This window comes from Chinchilla lanigera, unplaced genomic scaffold (assembly GCF_000276665.1).
Source record: "Chinchilla lanigera isolate Chin_1 unplaced genomic scaffold, ChiLan1.0 scaffold00041, whole genome shotgun sequence".
Taxonomy (NCBI): Eukaryota; Metazoa; Chordata; class Mammalia; order Rodentia; family Chinchillidae; genus Chinchilla; species Chinchilla lanigera.
The window spans coordinates 12752348-12779422 of record NW_004955442.1 but is presented as its reverse complement, the minus strand read 5'-3'; the positions used below and the strand labels follow the sequence as shown (position 1 = coordinate 12779422).

Sequence of the window (27075 nt, the reverse complement as noted above, 5' to 3'; positions counted from 1 at the left end):
TGGCCTCAGCCTGCAGAGTGCTGGGAGTGCTAGGATTACAGGTGTGCGCCACGACGCCCGGCTGTAAGGGATAGTTTTGAAAACAATTGGGGTTTTTGTTTCGTGTTTTTGAGACAAGATCCTGCTATGTAGTCCAGACCAGCCTTGAACTCTTGATCCTTCTGCCTCAGCCTCCTGCATGCTGGGAGTACAGGTGTGCACTATCATGCCTTGCTGAGATTAATCAGGTTCTTTTGTTTGTTGAGACAGGGTCAGGGTCTTGCTGTATATTCCAGCCTGGCCTTGAACTTGTAGCAGTCCTCCTGCCTCAGCTTCCCAAGAACTGGGACCACAGGTGTGCCCTGCCATACCTGGCTTTAATTAGGTTTTTAAGGCAGAAAGCAGCCCCCAGTGGCTGTGGTGTGGGAATGGATTGGAGCAACAGGTTCAGCTATACCAAGATAGTTTGGAGGCTGGAATCCACGCTGTTCAGCCGTGGTCCCCTGCCAGCACTTCCCAGCAGGGGCCGTGCTGTGCACTAGGTTACCCACCACCTGACAGCAACCTGGTCAACAGCTGAGGCTGCCTCCATGGTCCCATTCTGACTGTGACCCTTAAGAACAGAGGAAACCAGTGTTCGGGGCCCAACCCTGCCCTTGGGAATGCTCGCCACCCCTCACCCCCAGGCCTCTCACGCAGCCCCAATGTGGGTGTCAGGTGAGGTGTGTGAGCCCGATTGGATTTCCTCCTCACTCCAGCAGACCCAGTCCCTTGATTAATGTCTGGTGTTGGGGAGGTGGGGGGCACAGGGACCTATCCCCGTTGTGACACATGGTGCTTGAACGCCCTGTCCCCTTCAGACATCCTTAGAACCCGGACTTCCCCCTGCAGCTGCCCCTAAGCCCTTTTTGGTTGGCCACAGCAGGAGAGAGGCTTCTTGTCTGGGTCTTATCCTGCAGCCTCCTGACGCCACCACAGCCCTAACGAGCTTCCAACAGATCCTGCCAATGCTGTCCCACCTTCTCACCCGAGGGCAACACTCCCTGTGCCACCCAGGAAGCCCTGACAGCGCAGCTCCCGGGGCTGAGGCCCCAGCTCAGTATCCAGCCTACAAGTGCAAATGAGGAGGGCTCCTCAGCAGAGCCCTGGGCACTGTGGGGAGGAAAGTGGCACGTGGGCCCTGCTGCTGGTGAGGTGAGGTGAGCCTTGTCCCCGTGGGGCCATGGGACCCCATTCTCCTTTGAACGGCTTTTTCCCAGTGCTGCTGAGGCCCAAGGACTTCTCCAGCAGCAAAACAGGGTAAGTACCAAAGGCCCTTCTTCCCTGTGGAACCCAGCAGCTTTCTGCTGTAGATACTGGGTGGGAGACCAGGTGAGGGCCTGTCACCAACCGCTGGGTGCCTTCGGGAAGTCAGCCTGGAGAACACGTGGGGCACTGGGCTGGCAAGTCCGCAGCCCCCAGACTCAAGTCCGGGTCCAGGGAGCCCCAGCTCCTTGCCAGCCACCCCGTCTACCAGGCTGACGTGCCCTCAGGGACTGGGGAGGGAGGGGGAGCTCTGCCAGATCCTGCTGTCCAGGGCAGGCAGAGCCGCCGATCTAGAGGCTTCCGGGGAGTAGTGTCGCCAGGTCGAGTGGCCACCCAGAGGGCACCATCACTTGTGGATGGACCCCGCAGGCAGGCGAAGTCCGTACCACGAAGGTGAGGAAATTGTTGCGATTCCTAACTGTCCTCTTGGGGCGCCAGCAACCCAAATCCAGCTTGCCTGGACCACCCCAGGCTGCAAGGTACGCACCCCGCCCGGCAGACGCCACTCGCCGCGTTGTACCTTGGGAGACATAGTTTTTGTGGGCGCCACTAATGCCTACTTCGCACACTTACTCCGCCCCTCAACTAGGTGTTAGGGTCCCCGGGCGCCAGTTCCAGGTTGCGGCAAGGATTGGAGGCGAGGAGTGCTCGTGAGCGGCTGCCCGGATTGGCGGGACCCGGGGGGGCGGGGCCGCGCATGCACATAAAGGCGGCGCCGGGGAGAGGCGGCAGTGTCAAGATGTCGACGGTGTCGGTTCCGGAGCTGAAGCAGATCAGCCGGGAAGACGCGATGCGCCTGGGACCGGGCTGGAGCCACTCGTGCCACGCCATACTGTACGCCGCCAACCCCGGGCAGCTCTTCGGCCGCATCCCGATGCGCTTCTCACTGTTGGTGAGGCCGCGGGCGGGCGTGGGCGCGGGCAGGGCGCCGCACCGCCTCCGCCGTGACCCACGCTCCCCTTGCAGATGCAGATGCGCTTCGACGGGCTGCTGGGCTTCCCCGGGGGCTTCGTGGACCGGCGTTTCTGGTCGCTGGAGGACGGACTGAACCGGGTGCTGGGCCTGGGCCTGGGCCGCCTGCGCCTCACCGAGGCCGACTACCTGAGCTCGCACCTGACGGAGGGCCCGCACCGCGAGGTGGCTCACCTGTACGCTCGGCAGCTCACGCTGGAGCAGCTGCACGCGGTGGAGATCAGTGCGGTGCACTCGCGAGACCACGGCTTGGAGGTGGGGCCGCCGCCCGGGCTCCACGCCCCGCCCCTGCCCCCGCCCTGGGGTTTGGGTCTGGCCTCCCGGAAGGCACCGATGGGTAACGCCTCCTTCCGTCCTTCCCCTTCGGAGGGTACTCCGGCCTGGCGGCGGGGCTGGGGCTCCCCCAGGGCTGTGTTCCATCTGCTTTGCTACCTGCATCGCCAATCCAGGGAACTGCGTGCAGGGAGTGGGAGGATGGGACACTGATGAAGGGGAGTCCAAAATCTCTCGGGATTCGCCAGTTTTGCAATCTAGATTTGGAGGCTCAGGGAGCATGGGGTGTGCGCGGGAGGAGCGGCACGAGGCTGCCTGTGGGACAGGCGCAGAGTGAGCTGTGCATGGGGTGAGGCCTGGAAACTTGCTTGCATTGCCTTTGGCAAGATTGGCTGCTCTTCCTCTGGCTGATATGCCCTTCCTGCCAGGGCTCTGCCTCCGTGGGGGCCTCCTGGCCTCAACTCTGGCCTCCTGCCCTGCAGGTGCTGGGCCTTGTGCGTGTCCCCCTCTACACCCAGAAGGATCGAGTCGGAGGCTTTCCCAACTTCCTGAGCAACGCCTTCGTCAGCACCGCCAAGTGCCAGCTCCTCTTTGCCCTCAAGGTACTCAACATAATGCCCCAGGAGAAGCTGGCTGAGGCGCTGGCTGCAGCCACAGAAAAGCAAAAGGCGGCCCTGGAGAAGCTGCTCCCCGCTTCCTCCTAAGGTGGTTCTTGGGGGACCTGGCTGTCACTCTCCCCTACCTGGGTCTGTCTTCAGGGACCCTGGAATTCCCAGAGTTTGTGACTGCATGGGATGAGTGGGCAGCTGCTTATCTCCATTGCCCAAAGCAATACCTAGGACCCACCTCCCATCTCAGGTTGGTCAGTGGGTGGCCCTGGCCCAATTCTTCAGGCTCAGACTTGCCTGAGTTTCACTGTGGACTAGTGGAGGCCCCAGATCACAGCACAGCTCTGGGACCACTCAGGAAAGTTTGTTCTGGTGGAGGTGGCCTTTGTCCCAGTGGACTTGTTCCTGCCTCCTTTCCAGAGTCAGCCCCAGGGCTTGGAGGAGAGCCAGCTTTGGGTAGAATATTGTACAGTTAATTCTGGTTATTGCTGGATTCAGTGCTTTTGACTTTTGTTTTTCATGGCATGGACTTCGGTGAGGCTTTAAAGTGACTTTGCCCACTGTCGCTTGGTTGCTGACAGTGACACTCTTTAGGGGACCCTGCTGTGTATGCTGTTGAAGGAGAACAACCAATAAAGTTCTTCTCTTGTACTAGGCATTCACTCTGGACTGAGCCCAGCACTGGCCTCGGGAGGTGCATCCCCAGCCCTCTTGCCTTAGAGCAGGTGTCTCCTAGTTCTCTTGAACGTAGAGACCAGGTCCAATAGGGGCCAAGTCCCCAGGGCAGGGGCACTGTACAGAGGCATCTGTGCCCTTGGCCTACCGGTGCATGCCAACCTCTGATCACCTCGTCCTGAGCATCAGGCTCCCTTTACTGACCTGATGGCTCCAGCTGCGCTGGGCTGAGCCTGCCTCTCTCCATTCTCGGCAGTCTCAGTGTGCAAAGGGCCTACAGCAGAGCCACTGTGGGACAGGAAGTCCACCATGGGAGTCCACCTCTGGGCCCACATCTCAAAAGACTTCCGGTCATGTGACTGGAAAACTGTCGTAAGGAAGGTGTTACTGCCAGTGAACTCAGGAGAGGGCCAGGGTAAGCTTTAGTGCTATTCACCCAATGCCCTGAGTCACTGAGTTAGGGTATGGGCATGGCTTTTCCATGGCCTGCTGGTATGTTGATCAATACAGCATGTCATAGAACCAGAACTGCTGATGTTAAATTTTATTTTCCAAACCAATGGCACATTTTCTAAGTTGCCCTGTCCTCCCCTGTACGTCAAACTTAAGTGTGGTACCAGCATTTAGGGGGACGTACACATATTCCCCACAACCTGTGGCTCAAGCATTCCCCAAGCTCAGGATCTTAACCATCAGGCCTACATCCTGTTCCACTGCTGACTTTACTGCCCTGGCAGGGGCCAGTCCCTGTGACTACCTCTCTGCAGGCTGCTCCCTGGGGGCCTGATCCTTAGCCCCATCTGGGGCCTGGGCTGTGGCAGCTGCCTGCTCACTGCCCTTGTCTTCCTGGCATGTAACTTCAGGGTGGATCGATCACCCAACGTCAAATTCTGAAAAAGACAAGGCCCGGTAAGAAGGGAGAGGAAGACTGAAGCAGACCCAGAGGGTACCCACTTGCATGTGCAGCTGCCTAGAGCAGGCCCCAGACTGGTGGACACTCACCGTGCCTCCTGGCTAGGACTCCCGCCACTTCTTCCCATTTAGCACCTGCAGCTTCTCCAGGCTCTGGGTCACTGAGCACAGTGCTTGCTCTGGGGACACAGAGGGACAGTGTGCTATGGCAAATCTGGGCAGCAGCAGCGAGGGAAGGGGGTGTAGGGCATGGGGAATGGAGCGGAGTGAAGAGTAGGAGAGAGGAAGGAAGAGGTGAGGATGCCCAGGAGTCTGAACTGACAGGGTGGAGCCTGCCCCACTGTGGTCATGACCCCAGCCACAGGCCAGCCTTGCCACGAAAAGCATTTCCCTGCCAAGGGGCTTCCTCTTACCACAGCCTGGTCCCTGGCTGGGAAAAAGGCCTTGCTGCCCTGCTGGAGGAGACTCACCCATCTCATGGACTCGGACTTCCAGGACTCCAGACAGCTCCAGGAGGCTCATGGCCTGCAGGGACGTATGCCAGCTTTTGGAGTCTGTAGGGCAGAAGACAGGATTTGCCTAGGTATATCCCCTCTTATCCTGAGCCCCTGGGACCAGGAGATTCTCCCCACCCAACTGTGCACGTGTGAATGACCCCTCAAAGGCCAAGGCAGGGGTGCTGTGTCACACTCCTCCCCACCTGCAGTCTCTGACAGAAACACCTGTGAGAGTATCTGCTCTCGCACTGACTGCCAACCAGGCTCAGACCCAGGAGCGAGCGAGGGTCCCTGGGCCCCAACCGGTGAGCAATCACTGGAGGTCTCGGACAGCAGCGCCTTTCTCTCTGCCACGCCTCCCACCGCTAGGGTACAGTCTTCTCTCACAGGTGAGGAAGTGGGCTTGGTTCTGTGGGTACTTTGTTGGACACGGGGAAGGGAGAGGTGACAATCACACAGCCAGAAGGAACCCCTCTACCCCTGCAGAACCAGGCTGCGGCTGTCCTTACCTGCTGGGAGTAGAGCTGGGCCCACAGCAGCTGTGCTGGGAGACTGGTCCTGCCTCATGCGGACGGACAGCTCAGTTTGACAGGCTCTGCCAAAGAAGAGACCAAGTGTCAGTGAAGCGAAAACCTTGCTGCCAAGCCCGTCAGAACTCCCAAGGGACACTGGTCCTGTCCCCGCAGCTGGCCTCCATGGGCCTGGCAAGCACTCCAGGAGGCTGTCCAGATGAGCAGGAGAGAAACCCATACTGATCTCACAGCCCACTGCTGCTGGGTCTGTCCTGAGTGAAAGGGCAGGGGGCACTGAAGGGACCATGGGCCTGAGAGAGGCAGGGGCGACAATGGCTGGTGCCAGGTGCAGCAAAGCTAGCACCCCCGCATGTGGCCCCCAGGGCTCTGCATCTGCTCACCGAAGCTGCTCCAAGATGAGAGCAGCGTCCTGGGCCAGGGCCCAGGTCTCCTGCAGCTGGGTGTGCACGGCCTTGCGTGCTCCATCCTGTTCCAGCAGGCAGCTCTCCACCACAGCCCGCAGCTCCTGCTCCTGGGACACCTGGCCACGCATGGCCTCCACCTCCTCACAGCGCTGCAGGGTGAAGAGCCAGGCTGGGTGTGGGCCGAGGCCCTGGTGGCTTGGGCAAGGTCTTCCTCACAGGGGTCTTGAGTCTGCCACTCAGTCCCTGACCCTGCCTCTCCCATCCCCACCTTTCTCAGAGCCTGCCTCTGGTGTGCTTCCTCGGTCCCATCCACAGTCCATTACTCTTGGGCCCCTACCTTTGATGGATCCCAACACCCACCGCCTCTGCCCGTGTGGCAGTGTCACACTGTGTGCGTCTGGGAGCTTCCCTTACTGGCTCTAGGTGTCAGCCCCCCTTCCCCAGCCAGGGCCTCTGGCATGCTTCCTGCCCCACTTGCTTTGTGCAGCTGGATGGCGAGTTCCTGCATCTCAGCCTCCAGCCGGTCGGCATAGGCCAGCTCCAGTGCGTCACTGGGGGGGCGGGCACTACTGTGCCAGCGCGCAATGGCTGAGGTCATCTTCCTTTTGGGCCCAAACAACCTGAGGGGACAATCAGAGAAGGATGTGCGGCTGCCGCACACACGAAGCCTCCACAGCTCACCCGGTCACACTTGTCTCCTACACAACTGCCATCTATGAGAAGGGTAGGGCTGGATCCTGAGGCAAAGGACAGAAACAGCTGCTAAAGGCCTGCCCTGCTCTAGGCTGTGGACAGCCAGGTCTGCCTACTCACAGTCCTCAAAGGGGAAGCACAGTGGGAACTGTCTCCCACCTACACAACCGTACTCGCAGAAATGTGAATCTTGGCACTCTGGAGATTATCAAAGGCTTGGCGAGTTAAGTACCATTTGTTTGGGTTAAGTTTAGGTCCCAGCCAGGCAGGGTGGTGCACAAATTAATTCCAGCTGCTCAGGAGACTGAGGCAGAAGATGGCGAATTTGAAGCCAGCCAGTACAACTTAGGAGACCCTGTCTCAAAATTAAAGACTGGATATGTTGCTCAGTAGCAGAGTGACTGCCTAGCATGTGTGAGGCCTTGGGTTCCATTCCCATTAGCAAAAAAAAAAAAAAGAAAAAGACAGATTGAAAGGCAGATGTAAATGAGCAAAAGAATAAATCCACAAATTTGAAGACATGAGCCTGAAACATGAGTGAAGAACAACAACAAAAAAAATGGACAGAGCCTAAAGGACACTTGGGGGTGTGCCGACATATACAGCAGGAATCCCAAAGGGAAAAGCGGGGAAGTGTACACATGCACTCAGTAATACTGAGACACATTAGAATCAAACTTTCAGTTGGAAGCAGCTCATACACAAGCGATCTTCATAAGATTCCCAGCAGATTTCTCACGAGAAACTTTGCAGACCAGAGTGCCAAAGGGAAAATCCATCAACCAAGAACCCTTTACCTAGCTAAACTGTCCTTCCAACGTGAGGGAGAATCAAGACATTCTCAGACAAGCAAAAGCCCATGGAGTTTGTGACCACCAGAGCTGCCCTGCAGGAAGTGCTCACGGGAGTCCTGCAGGGAGAGGAAAGGGTCCAGGCGGTAACCGGAGCCACGTGAAGGGTGAAGAGCTCGTGTGCAGGGCGCTGCTGCCCAGACGCAGTAAGGAGCGTGAGCGCACCTGGTGGCATTACCACAGTCACAAGGACTTGGGGTTAAAGGTACCAACTCTGACTGGGTCCACTCAGGACAAAAGGCTTAAATTATTTGGACTTTATGCCAAAGCATAAAATACATGCTCTTGAGAGCTTGGATATAAATTATACCACTGTATAGTATAAATTACGTTACTGAATTATTCTAATTCCTCTAGTAAAACTGGTAATTATCATTTGTAGAATATTTATGTTCTAATCATGAATAAAAGTAGTAAAATCCTAAATACAAACCACCAAAAAAATAAACTGGCAGAAACGTCCAAGGGCACTGAACATGGCAGTGTCAGCCAGGCCATCACGGGCCCCTCTGACCTCAGTGGCAAGTGGGACAGCGCAATAAAGCTCTCTCACAGCCGGGGCAGTGCTTACTACCTGTTGCAAAGCGCGGCTTTTGGTGCAAGTGAGAGGACTCACGTGATGCCGATTTCCTTCAGGTCACTCTCAGTGAGGGTCAGAAAGATGCGGAGGTCCACGTCCTGCTCCTCAAACACCTGCAAGTACTTGAGACACCCGATTTGCTCCAGCAGGGTGGCAAGGTCCTGAAGGTTAACAACAGGCAGGAGTAGGACATGGGACAAGAACATGTTTTTCTGAAGTTCTGAGCCTTGCTGGTTCCCCACGCTCCGCTCCAAGACAAGGACACGTCTGTGAGGGTAGACCCCACACTGCCCCGGGATACATGGCGGGGTGGGCGCCTAGCTACACAGCACATGCTCTTGGACATGCAATGGCCCTCCTCATGGGTGCTTGCTGCTACGAGGGATGTCAGGAAGTAGCTAACCTTACTGAAACTCTTGTGATACATCATTTTTCTCTCTTGTTCAAGAATTCTCTTTAGCTGATGGTCTAATTTCCATGTCTGCATGTGCATCTCTGCATTTATACAGCTGGTGTTTGCCGTGCTCTGCAAGTGCAAACTATGCCTCTACTCACTTTCAGAAAGTGGGCAGCTGCGTAGTGGCACACTGCTCTGTCTGCTCGATGGTGTGGCACACGTTTGTTTCTCTTCATGCTTCTGTTTCTCACTAGGATGCTTCTGCTAACTTATGTCAAATTTCCTTACTCTTGCTTGCTGTTGAACTCATCTAGTGAAACTTTCAGTTGTACTTTTCAACTCCATAATTTCTATTTTTGCACGTTTTTGGTTGCTTTGAATAGAGGAACATATTTTCAAAGCTTATTACTCCACTACTTTTCCTTAAGAAACTATCTTAAGATCACCACGACCATAAACTCCAATCAGCATGTGTTTCAGAAGCCAAGAGGGACACCTGAGTGGGGTGCACAGGCCCAAGAGAGGGGGCTGCAGGTGGAAGCCAGAGTCCACAGGTTTAGTGAGGGGCATGACAGCTCTTTTAACAAGTCAGCGGCCAATGCTCACATCTTCACATTTACTCCTGTACAGATCGGGAGATCTCAGGAAACATCCATGTTAGCGTAGATGAGACTGCTGAGCTGGCGAGTCACACCTGTGACCCTAAGTGCTCAGCCAGGCGACCCCCATGAGGAAGGGAGCTGCCTTGGCTTTGGTTGTATGTGTGCTATGTGCTGTCACAGGGTTTGCACTTCACATGCATCTTGTCGCCAACTGGAAGCAGCTCTGAAATCTGTCCTGTTTTTCTCCTCCCTAAGCTTGTGGAAGCCAAGCTGAGTATGGACAGTGAGGGGACAGACAGCTTTCCACAGAAAGGGATGGAATACTGACACTGTACATGGGCTCCTGACCATCAGGAATCATGTTTGAGCCCCAGTAGGACTGGGGATTATTTGGAGAAGTCATTACCATGCTATTCTGGCAAAGCCCCTCTCTGGCATATATGCACAGTAATGCCCCTCACATCTTGGAGGCACCATCTTTCACAAAGGGGCTTACCTGGGGTCCAGAATAGGGGGACAGCTCTGCATGAGGGACAGATGCTGGAGAACAGGCTGTCCTAGAAGTCATGCTTGGAGGCCACTGGCTGTCACTGTTGCTGTGACGACTCTTGGTCTTCAGGTAACTTTTGGTTTGTTTGCGAACGGAGCTTTTGCGAACGTGATCCGAGTCCTGCAGGAGGCGGTATGTATTGGGAGCAACTTGGTACTCACAACCCGTAAGGCCATGGCCAGACCTGCTTCCAGCCCTGTGCCTCTAGCTTTGCCCCCTGCCCCTGTGCCATCTTTTGAGGTGGGTGAGACTGGAACACCCTTCATCAAACTCCCTACTGCCACCCAAAGGCGTCCTTAGTGACTCTAGCCTGTGCCACCTGAGCTCAAGCAGTGCTCCAAGAAAACAGGGCTTATCCCAAATGACTGTCAGGTTTCTCCCGGAGCCAAGGGAGGGACAGCTGATGGGAAATCCAGGGCGAGACTTCACCTCATTGCTCTCCAAGGAGGCTTCGCTGCTGAGCCCCTGGGCCCTCGCCAGGCCCTCGATGCTGCTGCTCCGCATGACCCCAAAGCTGGCACAGAAAGCGGGCTCCTCTGGTAACGGAAGACAGGATGCCTGAGCACAGGCCTCGCTTGAGTGGACAAATGCGGGGGATTCCCCAGAGCCCTGTGAAGTCAGCTGCCACTCAGTTGCCAAGCCCTGCTACTGGCTCCGTGCTGACTTTTCCCGTCCCACCCCCGACTGGCCAGCAGCACTCGTCTCTTCTCTGACTGAAGGCTGAGAGTTGAGAACAGGCTTGGTATGGTGGACGGCTGCCAAAGCAAGCACACGGCCCCCCAAGGAGGGCAGCTGTGCAGGTTGTGAGGGCCTCCTGGCAAGGAGCTGAGCCCTGGACTTACAGTGGCTCCCCAACCTACATGGGAGACTGGACCGGACACTTCCCCTCACCTGCCCCATGGCAGACTCTGGTTTTCCTCACAACACCTGGGGCCTGCTAGACCTCTCGCCCATTCTGAGGGACCCTGGCACGAGGTGGGGCGTACCCCGGCTGCTGCTGCTGCTGCTCTCCACGTCTTGCTCATTGATGGGGGAGGTGACATCCCGGTAGCAGAGGCCTTTGCCTCCTAGAGCGTTCTCATCACTGCTGGTGAAGGTCACGTAGTCCCGTGGAGGCACCTGTTCTGTGTGCAAAATGGGGCACGTGAACATTCAAGAACACGGGAGTGGCCATCCTCTCTGAGGGTTCTTTAGGGTGAATGGGACACGGGGTCCAGGCAGGCAGGGAGCCGGGAGACCAGTTTGTGGCTGGAGTAAAGAGCCCGGTGGAGCAGTGCTCAGGAAGCTTGGCCGTTTTGAGACAATGGCTGCGGCTTACTCAAAGGAAGAGGGAAAGCGGCATGCTGGGCCTGTAGAGTCCTGACGCCAGTGGAAAACCACACACACATCCCCCAGGTCTGTCTTGGTGTCCTCTGTGGCTTTTTTAAACATGGGCACTTAGAGGTGATCAGTCTCCATTAAGTCAAGCCCAGCCACAAGATCTGGCTAAACAAGAAGGAAAAAGGCCCTGGGCTAATAATGAAAAATATCAATAAAAAAATTACATAATCCTTGAAAAAAAAAAAAAGTGGGTTTGAGAGTGGCAGTGCACACCTGTAATTCTAGCACTCTCAAAAGCTGAGGCAGGAAGACTACTCATCTGAGCAGTCTGGGCAATTTAACAAGACCTGGTCTCAAAATTCAAAAAGAAGCAGATAGGGGGATGCCGAGGATGTAGCTCAGTGTGAAGACTCTGGGTTCAATCCCCTGTACTATATTTTTTTCAAAAAAACAGGGTACCATGGCACATGCCTGTTATTCCAGCACTTGAGAAGCAGGAAAATCCCTTGAGGCCAGGAGTTCAAGGCCAGCCTGGGTAGCACGGTGAGATCCCATCACAAACAAATCCAGCACCTCCAGATGAGAGGGCACAGGCAGAGCCCAGGAATACCCTTCACACAGATGCACTGTGGTGAACGAAGTCTGAGTTCAGCTCCATTTCTGTGGTGGGAGCCTTACCCCTGCACATACAAGGCCCAGCTGCCCGTCCCACTGCAGCCTAGGGCCCAGGGAACCACGTTTGAGGGCCAGAGAATGATTCTGTTCTCAAGGCAGGCTCTTGGGGGCGGTGATACGCATAGTGTCACAGGCTCACCATAGCGGGGCCGTGGGGTCTGGCCTCCAAGCCCAATGGCTGTGATCCTGGCCAAGGCTCTTGGCCCCTCATGAATGCTGAGGCCCTTCTTCCGACAAGGCCTATGCCTCTGAGCAACAGGGTAGGATTCATCCGAAGAGCTGAGATCTTCATATTTTTCTGCCAAACAACAAAATTAAGATGGTCTGTTTAGTGATGGTCTGATTTATTAATCCTTATATTGACTGGAAAAAAGAATTTTTTTTGTACCAGGAATGGAACTCAGGACCTTGCATCTGCCAGGCAGGTGCTATGCCGCTGAGCTATCTCCCCGGGTGCCCTTAAATTAAGAAGAAAAGCATGTTCCCCAGGACTTGACTTGTGAGACGGCCACAACCGGCAGTCCACTGCTCAGGCGGCAAGAAGTGAAAAGTCAGTTATCATGGAGGATCTAAATTCTTATCCCTTTCTTTGGGTTTCTAAAAATTTTCATAATAAGCCTATATTTATAATCAAACAAATTTTGTTCTAAACTAAAGGAACGGCTAAGCCAACTGGTTCATAAAATATGGCACCATCAGTCACAACTACTTAAGCAGCTGACTGCTTAAGTCAACTCGAATGACTGCTGAGGAGCTGAACTCCACAGGCTTGCTGTGTTCACAAAGTACTTCAAACCCCTACACTAGCTCGCCCCAGCTTTACCATTTCGTAGCTTTTCAATTTTTCATAATTGGTCATAACTGTAGGCAAAAAGTCAAGAATTTATTTGTACCAGGCTCCATCTGCTTTGACTTGTAATAGACAAGGAGGCACATAAAAGAGGAATTGGTGAAATCTCCTTTTCATTCTGGGAAATGGAGCAGAGACATAAGACCACTCCACACTCTGCGCAGGAAGGGAGCCGACCATCTGGGTGGTGGCCTCGCTGGCTCAGATGTAGTCCCACAGCACAGCCCAGTGACTGCCTGGTACCCACACATGCTCTCCTCTCCTGCATATGCAAAGATCGGCACTCCCCAGAGACCTTGAACTATGCAAGCAGAAGAGGCAGGAAGTTACAGACACAAACGTGCAAAGGAAGTGAGCAAGGGAAAGGTGGCTGCCTTTACACATCCTCCACATGGTCCCAAATAAATACGCAGAGCCAGGGCTGCTCCCCTGCCTTTGACAGAGAGCCCAGGCCAAGGAGCACCCAGAATGACACAGAGGGACCCAGCTGGAATTGCAAGTCACCATTCACAACGAGGCTCTAAACAGTTTGAGTATCACCAAAAAGGGCAGCAACTACATTTATGTATCAGAAACTACAGTACATGCAAGGAAGAAGGAAACACGAATAGATGATTTTATGGAAAAAGAAATAAAGATTCAGAAGCCCCCAGGAACAAGTAAACGTAGATATCTACAGAATTCCACACCCAAATAATAGAGAATACAATTTCTTCTCAAGCACACATGGAACATTTAAACTACAGATAATTAAGAGATAAGGCAAAGCAGAACTATAAACACTGTGATTAGACAAAGCAGAATAAAACTGAACAGAATAAAAGGAAAAATTATAATTTTTTTTTTCCCCAGTACCAGGAATCGAACTCACAACCTTGTGCTTGCCAGGCAGGCGCTGTGCCGCTGAGCTAAATCCCCAGCCCCTAACTGTAACTCTTAAAGGCTCTTCTGCTGGGTGTGGTGGCACATACCTATAATACTAGCATTTGCGAAGCTGAGGCAGGAAGATCACTGTGAGGTCAAGGCTCAACTACATAGCAAAACCCTATCTCAAAAAAACAAAACAAAAAAAGCCCTTCCCCCTAGAAATTTAAAAAGAAAACCAAGCTGTGTGTGGCATCGCATACCTGTACCCCTAGCACTCAGGGAGGCTGATGCAGGATACTAAATTCAAGCCCAGCCTGGAGAACTCGGCAAGGCCATGTGTCAGAACTTAAGAAACTAAAAATAAAGGCCCAGAGATGTAGTTCAAAAAATACCTGGCTCAGAAAAAAAAAAAAAAAAAAAAAAAAGGCCGGGCATACAGCTCAGCAGCACAGTGCCTGCCTGGCAAGCTTGAGGTCCTGAGTTCAATTCCCGGTACCAAAAAAAAAAAAAAAAAAAAAAAGTGGCTATCAAAAAAAACAGGTCACACAACTTCTATTAAACAACTCTTGGATAAAAAGGAAAATATAAAAAGTACAGAATTTCTTAAAAGCAATAACAAAAGTACTATATACCAGAATTCCTGGGATACATTTAATGCAGCATTCAGCAAAAAACACAGCCTTAAACATATCAATAAAAGGCAAATGATAAAATGAAAATAAATTCCCAACCCAGAAAACTAGGAAAAAAAAAAAGTAAACCAAGGAAAAAATCAATCGAGGCACATGACTAAAAACCAGGCTACGGTTTTCTTCACTAAGTAGACAGATAATTATTTAAATTTAACACAAAAAAGAGGTCAAACACAATATATAAAGAAATAACCTTCTATAATGGTTATTTTTTCTTCTGAGTTTGTTTTACTTTTGCAGTAGCAAGGATTGAACTCAGGACCTCCACACTGAGTCACCTCCTCAGCCCTTTGTAAAATTCCGAGACGGGTCTCTTTAAGATGCCTAACTGAACCTGAGCGCCTCCCCTCGGCCTCCCAGAATGTTGGGATTACATGTGCTACCACTCCTGGCCCAGATAGCTTTTATTTTTAAACAAAAGCTGTTTTGAAGACCTCTACAAACAAGTGTGAAATCCTAGATGAAATGATTTCTTAGGAGAATATTGTTTACAAAAATTGAGCCCAGTGAAAGAAAAATTAGACCAATTCTGTAGGATGAATATGAAGATTTATCAAGGAACAATCTCATAAAAAGCTGAAGCCTAGAGGCTGTCATGGGAGAGTTCTATCAATCCTAAGACTGGGTAGTACCAATGCCACACTTACTCGAGAGCACAGACAAGGAAGAAAAACTTCCAAATTCTCTTTATGAAGTGAGTATGTCAACACCTATACCTGGATAGAACAAAAACAAGAAAATTGCAGAACAATATCTCTTGTGAATGAATAGCTATGTAAAAATACCAAAGAAAATGTTAATAAAATCCAAAACGCATTAAGAAAATAATTCACCAAGTTCGATTTATGCCAAAAGTGGGAGTTTAGTTCATTACTAGGAAATTCATCAATATATGAAGACAGCTACAGAGAAAATCCACGATCATATCCATAAATGTAGAAAAAGTCCTGGAAGAAACTTAGCAGCAGGGCTGGGGAAGCAGCTTTGTGAGAAGACACTTGCCTCATATGTACAAGGCTCTGGCTTTGATCCCCAGTAGTGGAAGGAATGGCTACCCCTATAAAAGAGCCTGTCAAGAATACAGGAATTGACAGGGGCTTTCTTAATATGATTAAAGATAATGTAAAGTTCTTAACAATAGCCTTTTACTTAATCCAGCATTTCCACTTAGATCAGCACCAAGGTAAGGATATATACTATTTCCATTGTGTTTAACCACAGATGTTAGCAACTAAACAAAGGAAGCAAGGTACAAGAGGCAGAACAGTGAGTCATCTGGACTTTCAGGTTACATGACGGTATACCTGGGAAGTCCTAAAGAATCAACAGTGAAATTACCTAAAACAATAGAGAATTCAGCAAGAGCAGAGCATGACGTTACTGTACAGAAATCAACTGCCTTCATACTCATTGACAATAAACAGTTAAAGAATATAATGGTAAAGCAGGCATGGCGACACACACCTGTAATCCCAGCTACTTGGGAGGCTGAGGCAGGAGGATCCCAAGGTGAAGCCCAGTCTGAGCAACTTAACAAGGGCTGATCTCAAGAATAAAGTAAATTTAAGCTGGGCATGGTGGTGCATGTCTGTAATTCCAGCACTCTGGAAGGCTGCATCAGGAGGATCTCAAGTTCCAGCACAGCTTGGGCAACAGGGAGACCTTGTCTCAAAAAAAAAAGAAGAAGGGACTGGAGATGTAGCTCAGTGCAAAGGCCCTGGGTGCAACCCCCGGTACTGCAAAATAATAAATACATTTTTACAAAGGGTTGGGGGTGTAGATGAGCAGCAGAGTCCTTGGTGAGGCCCTGGGTTCAATGCCCAGGTACAGACAAAAGGAAAAATATATATAATGTAGATAAAACCTCATTTACAACAGCAACAAAGATGATCAAATACTTCAGAATAAACTTAAGTTATAGGTAAAATGATATGAAGAAAAATTTAACTTTCTTGCAAATCCCAAAAGCACACTTCAGCAAAAACATGTCCCTCCCTCTTGGGTGGGACTACCAACAACTAAGGGGAGCACATTTATTTATGTACTTACTTATTTTTTGAGACAGGGTCTCGCTCTAATTCAGGCTGGCCTTGCGCTCACTTTGTAGCCCTAGCTGGCCTCAAACTCAAAGCAATCTTCCTGCCTCAGCCTCCCAAGTGCTGAGATTACTGGTGTGCACCACCACGCCTGGGAATAGCAAATTTATACATGTACTGCACTCTCAATAAAAATACCAACACACTATTCTTTTTTTGGTACCAGGAATCGAACTCAGGACCTTGCTCTTGCCAGGCAGGCGCTTATGCTGCTGAGCTATATCCCTGGCCCAACACACTATTCTTAAGGAGCTGGACAAGTTGATATTCAAGTTCATAAAGAAAAATAAATAAGCAACTGCTGGGGAAATATTGAAAACTGTAAAAGGATCAGCACTATTCAATGGTAACATCTACGAAAAAGAAAAGCCTTTGATCAGCAAGGTTTTGGTGCAGAAAGACCGGGAAAAGACCTAAGTGAAATGGAAACTCAAGTGTACAATAAAGATGGTGCCTTCAGTCCTTCGGTCCCAGGTCGAAGATGTACTTTACATAGATGATGCGGGGACAAATGTTTAACTACCTGGAAAAAGATAAAATTCGATCCATACTTCATATCACATTTTAAAAAGAGTAGAAGTCAGCGATCTAAATATAAAAACTGAAATCATACAAGTACTTGAAAAAAACGGGATAATTCTTGCACAATCAGAGCCTAGGAAAAGATCTTCTATGATTCAAAAACCAGGGCCAATAAAGATAAATACATTTGGCTATCTAAAATTAAAGCATAGTGCACTAAACACCACAGGCAAAGCCAAAAAGTATGAACTATGCCAGGAGTGGTAATAGAGATCTATAATCCCTGCACTCCGGAGGCCGAGTCAGGAGGCTCATGAGTTCAAGCACAGCCTAACCAGAAGAGACGCCTGTGACACTTCCCTCCCATACCCCGTCCTGGGGCTGCCTGGGCACACTTCCAGGGTGGTAAGGACTAGTCTCCAGGGCAAGCGTCTGACTGTCTCAGGGGCCTCAGTCTCAACTACACGATGGAGCTGGTGAGGGGAGGAAGGGAAGGTCTCCCAGTGGGCACCCAGAGGCGAACAGTGGCCACCTGGGAGGGCGGCCATCTTTCTTCCTGGATGCACCTAGTGCTCAGGACAACCCGACTCCACCAGAGGGAATGGCAGACCAGTTACCTGGACTCCGGTAGAGGTTCTTGGGCAGAGCAGGTGAGTGACTGTCTATCAATGCCACAATCTTCATGTGTCCGTACTGCTTGGCCAGCATCCTGGCTGTGGCTCCACTGTGGTCTCTTGTGTCTACTTCGACTCCCTGGGAAGGCCCATGACAGAAGAGTTAGGAAGCCCCCTTCCACAGCCCTGGTGCTTCCCGGTCAGCTGGACTGGGAGGAGAACGGGCTTTCCCCCACGTGGGAACCACATCACAGGGAGGAAGCATGCAGGCCTGCTTGACGGAGTTTTGCTCTAACTCAGTTCTTAATGACAGGATTGGCTCTGCAGCCACATCACCAAAAGCAGTCATCAAGCCTGAGCAACTATCCACGCAAATGCTCCCTGCCAGGCATCTTGCAGCACAAGGACCCCTCGCTACCTCCACGCCCAACCACGCCTGGCTCCCTCCTCTACACGGGGATGTGTTGGCTCACCAGAAAGACAGTTCTGAGACCTTCCCCAGAATGCAGGTGCCATTTTCTGAAACAGCGTAGCACCTTTTATCCAAAGCTGTAAAATGCACTTACAGTCTTTAGGCACAATTCCCTGTCTGTGGAAATCTATGCTAAAGCAGAACCCCTAAATACAGACAAAGCTTTCATGCACACAGTTGCTGAGCACAACATATCTGCAACAAAAACCTAGAGAAGATATAAATGACCTGTGGACGGGCAGTCGGCCACGCTACTGGCCTAAGTGATGGCACTCACAGTTAGTATAGCCAAATTTAAAAATGATCATGATTTAAAAGAAAAAAGAAAAACTACAGTATATACACCACAGTTGCAGCCAAACAGGACAAAACAAGAAGTACACAGAAGCCAGGCTTGGTGGCGCATATTTGTAATCCCAGCACTCTGGGAGGCTGAGGCAGAAGGATTGCAAGTTTAAGCCCAGCCTTGGCAACTTACTCATTTTGTGATACTCTGACTCAAAATAATAAAAAATGGCTGGGGATGTAGCTCACTGTAGAGGCGAAGGGCTCAATTCTCAGTACCAGGGTGGTGGTGGGGTACACACACAGAAAGCAATATCGGAAGGAAACATGCCCAAAACACTAACATTATTTTTAAGCAGTAAGATGATGGATATTTTTTCCAGTTTTTCTCACCTTCTATATTTTCTAAATGTACTAGCATAAGCCTGTTTACTTTTGAAACTGGAAAAGTCCAATACGGCTTTTACTTTAAAAGCTGCAGCCACACACACCACATCTGATGGTGGCAAGCACTACCCCAAATCTCCAGAGGGTGAATCAGGAGGAGGAACCTCAGTTTAGAACATTAAATGTCTCAAACCCCGTAACCCAGCCAATTGCACTTCTAGGAATTTAGTCTGAGGGAATAATTAAGGCCACACGCAGACCATTTAGGATTTTCACTGTAGCATTCAGCATGGTAACTAGAAAGAACCTACAAGCGGGCAGCGGGCAGGGAACTGAGTCCTAGCTAACGCTCAAGCTCTTCCCTCCCGCCCATTCACACAAGAAAGCGGGCATGTGCGCGCGCGTGCATGCGTGTGCGTGTGCGCGCGCAGCAAGTGCAGTTATACACGAATCACTGAGGAAAAAACAGGTTACAAAACACCTAGGTTGTTTCTACATTTTGGCTATTATAAATACTACTGCTGTGGACATTCACATACAAGATTCTGTGAGGACATAGCTTTTTGAGTCTTACAGACATGATGGGTCCTATGGTAACTCTAGGTGAAACTGAGAAATCTCCACTGTTTTCCAAAGAGTGGGCCATTTTACTTTCCCATCAGCTGTGTGTGAGGGTTCCAATTTCTCTACATCCTCAATAACCCTTGACATTGTCTTTTTACTTATTTATTTACAGTACTGGGCTTGAACCCAAGGAATGCTGAGTTACATCCCCAGCCCTTTTTACTTTAATTTTTTTTTTTGGTACTAGGAATTGAACTCAAGACCTTGTGCTTGGCAGGTAGGCACTGGTACCACTGAGCTATATCCCTGGCCCAGCCCTTTTTATTTTTGAGATCAAATTGCACTAAGTCACCAGGCTGTTCTTGAATTTGCAGTCTTCCTCACCAACACCTGCCCTCTGCCCAAGCTGGGATTACAGGGGGGAACCACTGTGCCTGGCAATTTTTAAATTTCAGGTCATATTTTACTCACCACGGTACCCTTAGTGCCCGGGAACCACAACACTTGGCAGCAATAGATTTTCAAAGAAAATGTACTGAATAAATGAATGAAGAGCAGAATGTGTAAGAACGTGTGAGAGAAAATTCTGTTACAGTTCATATGTCCGTGACATGATACCTCATTTATTGTGACTACATTATAAGCTACTCAGTAGGGTCACTTACATGATTCAGAAAATACTGCACGATTATCTCATGGCCAGCAGCAGCGGCTTCCATCAAAGGAGTAAATCCATATACGGGCTCCCTGCAAGACAGGCCGCAGTCAGGGGATTAGCAGAGACAAATTCTGCCATGCAACAGCTCCCCTACCAAAGACAGGCCTAGCCAAGACCCCTAAGTGTAGGGTGCAGTGCTCACACCTGTGCCCATCTGTGCTCGTTTACTCTCTCCTCTGGGTCCATCGCCAGTGCTGGCCTTCTCCCCTCCTCCTTCATGTCCATCCCCACCTGCCTCTCCTAAATCTCCACTTTAATCATACTCAAAAGCAGCTACTATTCATCATTTCTAACAGAAAGCTAATGTATCCTACTTATCTACCCAAATCCCTTCAAGTCTGACACCCCTGTGAACCAGTCCCTAGAAGTACACATGCTAATAATCCCACCTGTCCTCACTGTGCATAGCACCTGCCGCATATTTTTTAAGCACAGTCATCAACACCCTAGTGCTGTCCTCAAAGTGCTCCCTATAACCTGCTTGTCTTCTGCTGGTCTGGGAGCCACAAACCATGCTGAATACTGCACCTCATCCATTCTAAGACACACACTGGACTGTGTGTGTGTGTGTGTGTGTGTGTGTGTGTGTGTGTGTGCGCGCACGCGCGCGCACACACATGCCTATAATCCCAGTACTCAGAAGGCTGAGGCAGGAGGAGCACTGCAAGTTCAAGGCCAGCCTGGACTACAAAGTGAACTCAAGCCAGCCTCAACTGCATAGCAAAACCCTGTCTCAAAAAGACAAAAAAAAAAAAGAAAAAAAAAAAGAAAAAAAAAGACACTGCACATTTTAACACCTGAAGTTATAGTGTGTCTAAAAATCAATGAGCAAGTTGAATTTTAATTAGCATCATTTTTTTAAAGAATCATTCAAAATTATGCTATGTGTTAAAAGGAACAACAGCAGAGCCCTGCATACAGCATCAGTGGAAGCTGATCAAAACATGTCATCACACTCTTTAGATCACGGGTATGTGGCCTGTTAGGAACCGGGGCTCACAGCAGGTAGGCAGGCTGGCAGGGGAAGCTTGTCTGTATTTACAGCCACTGGGCATCACTCACATCACTGCCCATCGGATCAGTGGTGGCATTAGTTTCTCATGGGAATGCAAACCCTGATGTGACCTGCACATGAGAGGGATCTAGGTTTTGTGCTGCTTTGAATCATTCCAAAGCCATTACCCACCTCTCACCCATCTGTGGGAAAACTGTCTTCCACAAAACTGGTCCCTGGTGCCAAAAAGGTTGGGGACCAATGCTTCAGAAAACAAACCACTTCTAGCTTATAAAACATAATGGTTTTCACAGCTTCACTTTCCCTGACATATACAGCAGGCAAGAAAGGAAAGAGAATTAGCGTTTAATATATGTCATTTAAATGCCATTCTCTACATTATGCCCCTGGCATATGACATAACATGTATCGTGGTACCTTGGTTTATGAATGCTTTTGTTTGCAAACAACTTGGTTTGCAAACAAAAGCATTTGGCAAAAGTTTGCTTTTGTTTGCAAATTACATTGGGTGACGAACACAAATGTGACCATCTTTTCCAAAATTGTGCAACAAATTAAGTTCGTGAACTGAAGTACCACTGCAACTCTTTTTTCTTCTTTTGCTGTACAGAAGATTGAACTAAGGCCTTCACACTGACCTACATTTTCAGCCCCTTTGAAAAATTCTCTTAAGACAGGGTCCCTATGTTGTTATGTTTTTCAGGCTGGGCTCGAATTTGTAATCCTCCTGCCTTAGCATCCTAGGTGGCTGGGATTATAGGACTGCACCACCACACCTGGCTATAACATGTAATTCTTTCAACAACACTCTGACATAGGTCTTGCTATCCCATTTTCAGATGAAGACAATGAACCTCAGAGCCCTAGAAAGATGCATTAGATGTCCTGACAGGTATGTAGACAGTTTCACACCTGGGCAGGCCTGTCCACTACACCCCTTCTTCTTCACCTCTCATACCAAGGCGGGGTAGTGCTGACCTCTGGCTAGTGGCCTCTATGGCCATCCTCCCTAGAGTCAGACAAGACTTAGCCCCCTCCTGTGGCAATCACCTCACATTGGCATTCGCCCCACTGTCCAGGAGGAATTTGACCATCTGCTGGTGCCCGGCACTGGTGCAGTGGAAGAGGGCAGTCCACCCTTGAATGTCTTTCATCTCGAGCTCTGCTCCTTGCTTCAAGAGAACACAGAGCACAGGTTATACAGCCCATCTCTCCTGTGTGAGCAGATGGGCAGGCAGCGCCCTCCAGGCCCTCAGCTGAAGAATTGGAAGTGATGATGTGCTCACACACACACCCGGCCTGCAGCGCCTCACGTCTTGTCAGGGCGGCCAGGGAGCCCCTCGGGTTGCTGGGCCTTTGCCCCCTCGTAGCTCACCTGGAGGAGAAAGTAGGCGATGCTCTCGTTGCCACAGCTGGAGGCCAGCATCAGTGGAGTCTGCCCTTCGGGGGTCGGCACATTCACACTCACCCCTGCCTCGAGCAGCAGGTGCACGATGGTATCGTGTCCAATGTAGGAGGCATACATCAGCGGGGTCCAGCCACCTCCATTCTTCTTATTCAAATCTAACTCTCTCCTAAACAAACGCAAGATACACTAGACGCGCCCCACTGTCTCTCGTGGGGTTCACCAGAGCTGTTGGCGAGGCCAGGCCAGGCCGAAGGAGCTGCCATTCCAGATGTCCCTGGGGTCAGGGGAAGGCAAGTAGGGAAATGCTTCTACTTGCCTGGACACCTACCTTTAAAAAGTCCTTGTTTCTCTTCTCTAGTTTCATATTCTCAGCTGCCCCTTCTCCTAGCCCAAGACCATCAATCCCATTCTTTTGTGCTACCAGCTAGACACATGCTGCTCCGCGAGGGGACATTCGGCAAGGTTGGGGGTCATTTTGGGTTATCATGACTGGGCAAAGAGCCACTGGCATGAAGCAGGTGGAGGGAGGAGCCTGTGACATGCAGTATACAAGATGCCCCTGGGCAAAGACTGAGCTGGCCTGGTTTGTCAGCAGATCCAAGGCTGAGACTCCTTGACCATCTACCACTGAATAAGTGTCCAGTGCGTCAGTATAGAGCTGGCTGCAAAGGGACAACAAGGCAACAATGAAGCAGAGAGGGGCATCAAGGAAAGAAAGAGGGCCTCGGACCACGGACAAGAGCCACTGCCACTGACTTCTTTAGTGCATACTCTAGAAACAGCAAATCCTACTTTTTCTCACTGATTTCCATTAAAATGCTGGAAATGCATTTTCAAACAGGAAAAAAATGCGGGCTTCCTGACTCAGACTTTAGAATTGGGGTACAGGAGTCACATTTTAAGATAACACCCATTCCCAGGAGCAGATGCACAGTGAAGGTCCTACCGACCTTTGCCCTTCCACAATTTGGGCTTCCAGTGCCAGGAACAACAATCATCCACATAACTTGTGCCTCTCCGAGGATTCCCACACTAAGCCACACCAGGCAATTACTCGCCGTTCACTAGCACCTTGCACCCTCTGGGATGCACGCGCAGGCAGCCACCCTGACGGGTCCTGATCACACGAATGCAATGGCAGCCCTGCCAAGCGGCATATGGAGGGGCTTGTGCAGATGGCTTGAATGATCCCATTCATCCTTGCACTCCCATCCCTTTTGAGCAGCAATTTCCAGAGACAGGAAGGGGCCAGCTCCTGGGCAAAACACTGTTTGTCAAGCCTTATTTCCACCCAGAGAAGCCTCCTTCTCAACTAGTACGAATCCCATCAGAACACAAACCCTGCTCCTCTTGTCTTCCGTGGAGCTATTCTGGGCTATGTGTTTCACAGGACACTCAAAGACCTCCGAGCCTGGGATTTCCAGAAGAGAATTATAACAGGGGTCTTATGACCCTTCAAGGAGACACGAGACTGCATACCCAACTGGCTATCCTGGTAAGCGAGTACTACAGACTGCTCGGACCAGACACTGCTGTTCCCTTGGCTAGAGACTTATGAATGATGGCAACAAGCTGGGAACTGGAGACCTAGTGCTTTAAGGAGGCTTTGCTGTGGCTCACCAGGAACTAGAGAAGGCATCAGAGATGTGGACAGATATGTTACCAAATAAGAAATGGTAAACAGTAAGTGTAAAGTAGGGTGAAACACGAGGGGCTGGACACAAAGTCGGCTCCCAAAATTACTGTAAGAATCACACTATACTCTAAGTAGAATATGGCCCAGGGCCCTGCCATGGCTTTTTGTGGTACTGGGACTAAATACTAGTATACAGATTAGTAACTCTGGCAGGTAGACCATGAGGTCAGGAGGTTACCCTCTAAGAAGAGCCAAAAGCCTAACATCTCTCTTCTGTGCAGAAGCTGAGGGGAGATGCGGTCCCAGGTGATAAGAATGAACTCTGGGCAAAGAAGGCGAAAGGGCACTGTTTTCTCTCTTCACTACTGGTTGAGGGGTCTGCAGTCAGTAAATGCCTAAAATTACACTGGTTAAAGGATGAATTAATGTTTATAAGCCTATGATAAAAAGAGAACCTATGATAAAGTTTGTATTATCTAGGGCCTGGAGATTGAACTCAGTGGTACAGTACTGGCCTAGCATGTGTGAGGCCCTGGGTTCCATTCCCAGAACTGCAGGGAAAAAAGATCTTCTGCCTTGAGATCAAAAGTGTTTTGGTTTTTTTTTTTGGTGTGTTGCGAGGGCTACATATTGTACACAGGACTTTGCACATGCTAGGCAAGTGCTGTTGCTGAGCAACATCCCCAACCTTTTTATTGTTGATACGAGGTCTCGGTATGTAGCCCATGTGGACTAGATAGAACTTGTGATCCTCCTGCCTCAGTCTCCAGAGTAGCAGGGATTACAGTCATGTGCCATCACACCCAGCAAAACTGGCTTCTTTGTTCTTATGTTCTCAGCATAAGTCTCCACTGAGAATGGGTCCAACTAGCAGGGCTGGCCCATCTCATGAGTATCAGATGTCTACAACTATGTGCAAGGCCTGTCTCATGGGCTCTGAAGCCATGGAGGTGTTACTAAAAATGTGAGGCAAAGGGACGCTCCCCAGGACCTCTTACCGCTGCACACATTCCTTCACCACCTCATATTGGCCAATGGAAGCTGCTGTGTGAAGATCCAGGGGGACATCCAGCTCCTCCCGGCTGACCTGCGTCCCCAGCCCGTGCCACATGGACAAACTGCAGTTCAGGAGCTCCGGCTCGCTGGCTTCATCGCTGAGCTCAGACATGGCTGCAGAGGAAGGCCCAGGGATTAGGTCTTCCTGGCTGTTCCAGGAAATGAAATGGTTGATCCTACTCCTACAGATCTCAGATGTACTATGGAAGAAGCTCCTCCAAAGGCTGCCTATTGTATAACCTGTTTACAGGACATTCTAGGAAAGATAAACTGAAGTTGGAAGCCAGGTCAGTAGTACCAAAAGGGGCAGGGAGACCCCAAAGCAAGGAGCAAGAGAGAATTTAAGGAACACTGGATGTACTATGTACCCTTTGATGGTGGATATATGACTTTATACATTTGTTAAAACTCACAGACTTGAACCCCCAAATGAATTCTACTGTAAGTAAAAAATATAAATTTTTTCCATAAAATGGAAATAAAGTTCCTAGCACAGAAACTAGAATGCAATCTGTAATGCTCAGAAAATACTAATTGTGCAAGAATCTACCTATGCATCCCCTGAAAGTGAAAAAGATAAGAAGGGAAATACGACAGGCTGGTAAACTAGTGGGTAGACAAGATCCCCAAGATGTGACACCAGTAATGACACACCAGGATGCGAGGTCTGTGGTTATGAGTGCCTCTTCCTGGGACTACTACCTGACCCAAGGCCAACTCATTAGCTTCTTAATAGAACCCTGAGCTCAGGAGTGACAGGAAGCAAGTGTACAAGAGGAAGAGAAGAACGGTCCGTATCAAGTTCTATCATCTGAAGAAACCATGACAGTTCATAGAGTTCCTCTGGACCTCAGTTTCTACTAAAGAATACTTCCAAGCATCCTAACATTCTTCCAAGTGTTGGTGACAGCCAGGATAGCCAAACAAACCAGCCACCAATCTGGGACTTTGCAGCCATTGGTGAAATGGGTCAGGTGTGACAAGGCAGAAAGTAACAAGCCCTGAAACCACCGGTTGGTGCTTCTCTTCACACCTGCCACCCTGAGATCACGCAGCATCCTTACTTTGCAGGTGAGAATCCTTATCCTCAACAGTCCTGGCCAACAGAGCCTGGATAAGAATCCGCATAAGCTTCCAACAGATCCTCCAGCCTTGAGTGTTTCTTCTACTTCAAAAGCCTTCTCTCTCCATTCATTGGACGCTCGCACCCGACATCCCCAAAGTACTGAGCGCCGACGGACAATCAGAAACAGAACCAGCCTCCAGAAAACTATGGGGGGAGAACTCACATGCCACGAGTCCACAGATCTACTATAATTTATCACCGTGCCTATGACAAACATTCTCCAAGGATGCAAGAAACATTCGTGCGCATATTCGTACACACGGAGAAAGTGTCGTCTGCGCCTCTCTTCCAGAACTTCAGGAAGTAGCACTGGGGAACGGGTTCATTTAAGTTTTTCCCCCCAGTGCTGAGAATGGAACCGCACGCCAGGCACGCGCTCTGCCTCTGAGCCACACCCCCAGCCCCGGACCTTCTAATTTTCACTCTCCCTTTCTGTCCTGTTCCTTTGCTTTTACAGTAGAAAAATGTAAGTAAACACAAATAATGCTGGTGGCGGCGGTCGCGCCTAAGAGAGGAGGCCGGTCAAACAGGGATGCCCCTGCCACCTCCCGGGCGGCACCCTACAGCCGCCCGCAGTCCCGAGCCTCACAGTCCCGCCCGGCCGCCACAGGGCGCAGCCCCGCGTCTCCAAACCCCGACACACCAGTGCTGCACCGCAGGAGCATCAGGTGCCGACGCCTGGCGGGGCCGGCACGCCCCGGGCCTACCTGCGCCGGCCTCAGCCTTGAGCCGCCCTCTGGCCAACGCTGCCGCCGCCCAACACCTTTGCCAGTCACCGCCCCAGTACCAGGCCCGCGACTCGGCCCTCCCCGGAAGTAAGCCGCAGGAGCGCGCGGAGCACACCGGGATGCTACCCACGCAATGGAATTGGTCCGTAGGGCGCCTGGGTCTTCCAGTCACCTCGCCCAGCTGGCCGCTGACACCTGCGACAACCAATGAGT

General features: G+C 50.6%; 2 protein-coding genes across 12 annotated transcripts; one reads left to right on the top strand and one right to left on the bottom strand.

Moving 5' to 3' along the window:
- The first annotated feature begins 1873 nt into the window (after positions 1-1873).
- On the top strand, positions 1874-17461 carry Nudt16l1 (nudix (nucleoside diphosphate linked moiety X)-type motif 16-like 1). 5 transcript variants are annotated; one of them, XM_005391273.2, is made up of 5 exons: positions 1874-2176; positions 2251-2511; positions 3012-3131; positions 5431-5610; positions 5708-5799. In XM_005391273.2, exons 1-5 carry the CDS (start codon positions 1982-1984, stop codon positions 5741-5743), a joined length of 792 nt encoding a protein of 263 aa, XP_005391330.1. In that variant the 5' UTR covers positions 1874-1981; the 3' UTR covers positions 5744-5799. The 5 variants fall into 5 exon arrangements, with proteins under 5 accessions (XP_005391330.1, XP_013373174.1, XP_013373173.1 ...); XM_013517720.1 differs by lacking the exons at positions 5431-5610; positions 5708-5799 and adding an exon at positions 16498-17461; XM_013517719.1 differs by lacking the exons at positions 5431-5610; positions 5708-5799 and adding an exon at positions 16498-16592 and having other exon boundaries at positions 2251-2593.
- On the bottom strand, positions 4342-26955 carry Anks3 (ankyrin repeat and sterile alpha motif domain containing 3). Of its 7 annotated transcripts, XM_005391276.2 has the most exons (17): positions 26842-26954; positions 24951-25122; positions 22284-22482; positions 21959-22080; positions 19841-19922; positions 17471-17606; positions 11966-12124; positions 10818-10955; positions 10261-10367; positions 9778-9951; positions 8319-8443; positions 6637-6778; positions 6135-6307; positions 5731-5816; positions 5195-5278; positions 4815-4903; positions 4342-4702 (listed from the first exon to the last, which is right to left on the bottom strand). In XM_005391276.2, the coding sequence occupies exons 2-16, from the start codon at positions 25118-25120 to the stop codon at positions 4827-4829; spliced, it is 1974 nt and encodes a 657-aa protein (XP_005391333.2). In that variant the 5' UTR covers positions 25121-25122; positions 26842-26954; the 3' UTR covers positions 4342-4702; positions 4815-4826. The 7 variants fall into 7 exon arrangements, with proteins under 7 accessions (XP_005391333.2, XP_013373168.1, XP_013373169.1 ...); XM_013517714.1 differs by lacking the exon at positions 24951-25122 and having other exon boundaries at positions 26842-26930; XM_013517715.1 differs by lacking the exon at positions 26842-26954 and adding an exon at positions 22203-22283 and having other exon boundaries at positions 22377-25044.
- Between the last annotated feature and the right edge of the window lie 120 nt (positions 26956-27075).

Bases quoted from the DNA above. Each gene is read 5' to 3' on its own strand.
- Nudt16l1 (XM_005391273.2), top strand. From the start codon at position 1,982: ATGCACATAAAGGCGGCGCCGGGGAGAGGCGGCAGTGTCAAGATGTCG. The intron at 2,512-3,011 runs GTGGGGCCGCCG...CCTGCCCTGCAG, and splicing joins CGCGAGACCACGGCTTGGAG to GTGCTGGGCCTTGTGCGTGT. The intron at 5,611-5,707 runs GTGAGGAAGTGG...CTACCCCTGCAG, and splicing joins GGTACAGTCTTCTCTCACAG to AACCAGGCTGCGGCTGTCCT.
- Anks3 (XM_005391276.2), bottom strand. From the start codon at position 25,120: ATGTCTGAGCTCAGCGATGAAGCCAGCGAGCCGGAGCTCCTGAACTGC. The intron at 10,368-10,817 runs GTACGCCCCACC...TTCCGTTACCAG, and splicing joins CAGCAGCAGCAGCAGCCGGG to AGGAGCCCGCTTTCTGTGCC. The intron at 5,817-6,134 runs GTGAGCAGATGC...CTTCTTTGGCAG, and splicing joins CTCATCTTGGAGCAGCTTCG to AGCCTGTCAAACTGAGCTGT.